We start from the raw sequence: 5,775 nt of genomic DNA on the forward strand, positions 1-5,775 counted from the left end.
CCCCCCTTTTATAGGCATAAGCGCTCGCAAACGCACCAAGGGGCGGCGCGATGGTTTGACATACGAAGCGTGGCCAAAAGCAGCGTGGAGCAGAAATGGCTAATTAAGTGTCCCCCGCCTTTCCTCCAGCCCGCACTGTTCCCACCCCTGCCCGCTGACAAACCTGCGCGCAATTAGCGCTCGGGTTCTGCGTGCAGGGCGCGGCCCAAAGTCACGATTGCTTCGTGTACAAATGCATCCCCATCCGCGGAACCCGCCGAGTTAGTTCTATGGGAAAGGTAGGTTCCAGCAGCGGTGGGGTCTCTTGCCTCTCCTAAAAAATTGGCGTCTTGCGCCTCGAAAGACATAAACATATCGCAAAATTTCGGGTATGCACGCACCTGGGGTGATGCCTCCCTTTCTACCGCCTCATCCACCCACTCCATATCCACCGTCACGGTGTCTTCTCCCTCTCTGAGGAGGGCCTCGTTCGCAGAAAAATCCACATCATTTTGCGGCAAATCGCCAGATAGGTCTTCGTCCACGCCCTCCGCCTCCACCACATACGCCGCCCCTGCGCGGTCCATCTCCCCCGCGGGCTCGCCAGGTACGCCAACGAAGAATTCCTTTCCACAAGGTGACGCCAGAGAATCGCTGCGAACGCAAAGTTGCCTGCCAGTGTGGTTGTTGAGGGGCCGATGTTGAACCTTCCCTTGGCAAGCCGAACCAAGAGCGTCAAAACCCACACCTGTAATTGGTCTCTCCATGTCATTCATTCTCTTCTGAACAGCAGGGTTCGCGAGAAACGGCCCAAGCAAGCGCCGCAACAACCCCAGCGGTTCCGTTGTATATTGTCTATTTCCAACCAGCGTTCGACACGCATCAATCATAAATGCGCTCAACGAAGTGTTGCGCAGCGCCTCTGTTGCGCAAAGGTTGAGGCACCCGGATAGAAAGTTCCGTTTTGAAGCAGCCACTGCGCACTTTAAATGTTTCAAAATGATGTTATCTTCATTCATTTGGTCTTCCGAAAAGACGGATAGGATGGCTTCTCGTAGTAGCATGGACAATCTGTTGCACTCGGGGTGTCTAACGCTTATTGTCACCAATCCTTCCAAATATCCCGATTCCGTAATAATTTCATCAGTATCGCGGGCACGAAATCGGAGGAGTTCTAGAAATACTTCACAAAGCGCCACTTGCATTCCATTGACACGGTACACATTGACTTCTGTTTCGGCACCAATAAGTACACCGAAACGTTTGGCGTATATTTTTAGACACTTGATTGGTACGACATCAATCACATTTGCAGTGTACATATCTCTGGTATCGAGAGGTATGAGAGACCTGCGCACCAGTACAATGATGGAGTGAAGAACCTCCACACCCTGTGCAGCAAGTGGAACAGCACTTGAAATCGTTCTTGCCTCTTCACATGCTTCAAGAAGGACCCTCACAAACTCTGACATTACCTCATATCTAAGAAGCACATCAACCACTGGCCCCGCGCTATGGCTAAAGCCTCGTTTCAAAAGCTCTTTCAAAAAATAAAAATAGGGCTGATGATCCTTTGTGCGTAGCGCAACAGACATATAAGAAGCTAACAACTGCGGAAACCCCAGTTGAATCCAGGCCTCTGTGAAGATTTGCGTTCTAGTTTCGGGGGAAACCATACTTGAAGCTCTTAGGGCGGATCCAAATAGCGCCACTATTGTATCCGCTACAATAAAATTAGTTGCAGCTTTTTGAACGGCGCCATGAATAATCTGTTCATCTAATACAGAAGCAATAGCAGTAGTTGTAGCAATCGGGTCCACATCGAATGCTCCCAATAATATGCGTTGAAAACATCGTGACACCAACGGTGTCATTGCGTCTGTATTTCCAAGTACGGCTATTGTTGCTGGTACAATGCGGACAATCATGTATTGCGGCTCGTGCGCGAGATCCATGTGATACACAATCAGTTCTACCGCATTTGTGTTTAAAAGACCCGAGGGACAATTTGTACTCTCATTCGCACGTCCCCACTTACTTCCCTGACGGATGGGGCTTCGTTCCTTTGGTGAAGATGATCGAAGCGCCATCTCAATGAGTGTGGAGACACACCGATCCACAAAGCCCAATACGGCGGTTGTTCCCCCATCATCATCACGCTGCATTTGCAGGTATGACAGCAGATCATCGCGCGCAAGCACCTCATTCACGGTGGTGGAGCTCGAGGCACACAGTTTCCCAATGCTATTACTATTCGAACCAAGGAAACTATTAAGCATGCGAAGCAATGCACCGTGCAGTTATTTTATAGTGGAGATCGGTAGTATCGCCTCTTGTCAGTCTAAAAAGCAATAACAATAGTTTCCTATTGTTTACGAAATTTCTTCACTTTGTACTTTCTCGTGGGCAGTAGGCACGGGGTTGCGATTCAACCTTCAATAACCCTTTCCTTATCCCCCTCTGCAGCCTGTATGTGGTTGCGGTGCTTGTGCGTATGTTTGTGTGCCAAGCGTGAGAAGAAACTAAATGTGATGGGGCACGAAGGAAACCATAAAAGGAGCAGTGACGCCACTTAATACCACATATTTTTGGTGGACAGCAAAATCACAGAGAACTCTTGCTGCATACTTTTCCAACCCGAGAAACCAGAAACTCCTCCCCTCCCCCAAAACAACGAAGCAATAATAAAAATAAAACCCAAGAACATGCTCAAATTCTACTACCACCATCCTTTTCGTACAGTGGTTGCGCGTGGCACAACTCCCGCAGAACGACTATTGGACACGGCGTAGTGGTCACTTACTGTCGGTGCTGTTGGATACGTGCCGTGAAACTGCTCGGCAGTACTGGGGGCTCGACTCTCATTTAACGCTACGTAGCCATGCCTCACTGGTGCGGGAGCCCAGTGCGTACCCGGCTCGGTTGCAGCCGAAGGCGGACACCATGCCCGAAGCCCTGAACTCTGGGCAGCGGTAAAGGCGCCGCGATGCCACGCTGGATGCACCTCCATCGCACCTCCATGATGCGGAACAGGAATTCCGAAATTTGTAGGCAGCTGTGGGGGTTGTGCGCAAACCCGACTCGAAATGTCATATGTACATGTCGGCAGGGGGAAGTCGTAAGGCAATGTGACACGCCACGGCGGCTGAAAGCACGTCCCTGGAAATGCACCACGCGGCACCAAGAATGCGGCATTGCCGCCAACAGCGGAGAACTGGTGGTCGTTCATGGCTTCTATGGGAGGCTTCTGCTGCAGCGGCGGTGGCAGCGGATTCCGCTGAATCTGATCATGTTGAACCGGTTGAAATGCGGCGCCTCGCACGCTGAAGCGAAAGCGCGTAGATGGACATGGGTGGTTGGTGGTGATGGCGGCAGCAGCAGCTGCTGCAGTGGTGGCTGTGGATCGTGGAGCCACCGGAGGGTCGGGCGAAACAGCCTTTCGGAGCATAACTGTCTTCCCAGTATTTGAAGCGGGAGCGAATCCCTCCTGACGATTAGCGTATTCGCTCATAAGCCGTAAACGCGACGCACTAGAGTCGTTGCTGACGTTCTCCCGAGACCTTTTGCAAGAGTATGCAGGTGAGTTTCTGCCCAAACGTAAACTAGAGGCAATATCGGCTGTTCGATTCACTAACTGCATGTAGTCCTCATCCATCTGCGTCATGGTGTTGTCTACACCACAGCTGTGCACCAAGGTGGCTGCGTCAGGGCTACTGCCACCCACCATGGCCCCTGCTTCCTTCGACGAAGACCTTTCATGCTCCAAATTATCCGTCGTGAACTCGTCGCCAAGCACATCTACAGTTGGTTGGGTTTCCCTTTGAAAATGGCCATGATTCTTCAGAAGCAGGGAGTTTGGTGCGTCCGCTGCACGCCTAAGTGAAGTTCCAGCAACCCATCGAAGGTCACGGGTAAGCGCGTCAAATGCGCTTGTTGAAGTATTAGGCCCAACACTCTTCCGCTCCTTTTTTAACGGTTCCACTCTCATATGGGCAGCTTCCTCTGTTTTCTCCCTATCTTCGTCCACTGCAAGTGTGAAATTGACATCATCCTCTGCTTTCTCACCATCTTCGCCCACTGCAAGTGTGGCGTTGGCATCAGTACCAAGCAGTTGGTGTTCTGTGAAGACGCATCCCACAACACGACAACGTCGGGTGCGTGAAATTTGAAACGTGAAGACAAGTGGCTTTTCTTTAGCCTCCAGTGAACCAAATTGACGAAACAAGAGAATACTATCTGTCGCGGTGTTACCCACTACCAGCACCATGTTGTACTTTGTTTGGGACGCTCGCAACTTGTCCATTCCAGTCGTTTGAGTGACGACGGCCCGCAACATTTCTGAACTTTCACACCGTTCGAGACGTAGTGCCCACTGCGGTAATGCGAGGCATCTGTCCTGGAGGTCGTTGCCGAAAGGTGGGTTCCTACTGCAGAGCGACTCCAACTTGCGTGGATCAGTCTTTGCAACATCGGCAAGACTTCTGATACCGCATCGCATAAGTGCCTTGGCAGCGTTTTCTCCAACACCATCTAGCTGCTTCAGCACTGGGCCGTCCCACCACATCCGCTGCTCTATGCAACGCTGTAAGAGGGAACTCTCCTTCATAAACGAATATGAGTCTAGCGACCCAGCGTAGTCCACAAGGAAGCGGGCCAGACGCGGCACTGTGGACCAGAGCCTCACGGAATCATTCCGCAACGAGAAATCGTTTATCTGTGTGTGCTCAAGGTGAGCTTGGATGAGCACATATACCTTGTGCCAGTCCTCGCGCACTTCCCTACCTCCACGCATTCCTGACTTGAGCGGTAATCGAACAATTTTGTTGATCTCATTGAGATGCTTCCGATCGCCTAGGCGGAGGTGCAGATCCTCAAACTCCGTGGAGCGGCTCAGTATACAAAGGAGCTGCTGCAGTGTGAAGGGGTTGGCGGAACCTGCCATTTCTTCCAGTGTTTTACCTTCTTTTGGGGGCACCGCAGCTCCTTCTTGCGCCGTTACTGCTACAATATCCTTTTGGGAGCGCACACGTGCAGTCTCAGCATTGAACAACTCGACCGTCTTGAGGAGAACATAACGTCTCGCCATGGCACGTCCCACACGCGTGCTCTCAACGACATAGTTTCCCTTCTTCATGTCGACAGCAGCTCCGCTATCCAGGTCTCGTCCATCCCCCACGTGGGCACCATCCTGGTGAATTGTAATGCACCCCTGTTTCTCCAGCTCCACAAGCATACGGCGCATGAGATGAGCTGCGAACTCTTCGCGGTCAAAGTCGGATTCCTCCTCTTTAGTGGAAAAGAGAATACCATAGTGTCGAGGGCAACGCCGCAAACGAATCCACAGGAACGTGGTCTTGATCCACTCCACGCCAAGCGCAAAGCTGTGAATAGTGCGAAGAGCCACTTCTGCGTTTACATGTTCAACCATTTTTTGGTGCAATCGACTCTCAACTGTTGTGCACGAGTCGCCATGCCGCAGGGGTTCATAGAGCGCTGCCTTGTCCTCTGTCGTAAGCACTAGGGCAACACCATGTGTATCAAGACCGGGACGGCCTGCCCGGCCACTCATCTGTGCCACCTCCGACAAGGGCAGATCCTCTCGCCGACCGCTTTTGAAGAAGGTCGTGCCTTTGATGATAACGAGGTGAGCAGGAAGGTTCACCCCGAGTGCTAGTGTGGTAGTGGTGCAGATCACAGAGACGTAGTGCTCCTTGAACATGCGCTCCACAAGGAATCTGTCGTTCATTGACATGGCCGCATGGTGATAGGCAATCCCAAGCGAGAGAAGTGAGCGTA

At 51.8% G+C, this 5,775-nt stretch overlaps 2 protein-coding genes across 2 annotated transcripts; both read right to left on the reverse strand.

Annotated features, from left to right (window-relative positions):
• Positions 1-173: 173 nt before the first annotated feature.
• On the reverse strand, positions 174-2,258 carry DQ04_10351000 (hypothetical protein; the record flags this gene model as incomplete). Its single annotated transcript, XM_009316222.1, has 1 exon — positions 174-2,258. One exon carries the CDS (start codon positions 2,256-2,258, stop codon positions 174-176), a length of 2,085 nt encoding a protein of 694 aa, XP_009314497.1.
• A 440-nt stretch (positions 2,259-2,698) lies between these two features.
• DQ04_10351010 (RNA helicase) lies at positions 2,699-5,731 on the reverse strand (the record flags this gene model as incomplete). Its single annotated transcript, XM_009316223.1, has 1 exon — positions 2,699-5,731. The coding sequence occupies one exon, from the start codon at positions 5,729-5,731 to the stop codon at positions 2,699-2,701; it is 3,033 nt and encodes a 1,010-aa protein (XP_009314498.1).
• Positions 5,732-5,775: the final 44 nt, after the last annotated feature.

Source organism: Trypanosoma grayi, assembly GCF_000691245.1.
Source record: "Trypanosoma grayi strain ANR4 Tgr_1035_V1, whole genome shotgun sequence".
In the NCBI taxonomy this organism is placed as follows: Eukaryota; Euglenozoa; class Kinetoplastea; order Trypanosomatida; family Trypanosomatidae; genus Trypanosoma; species Trypanosoma grayi.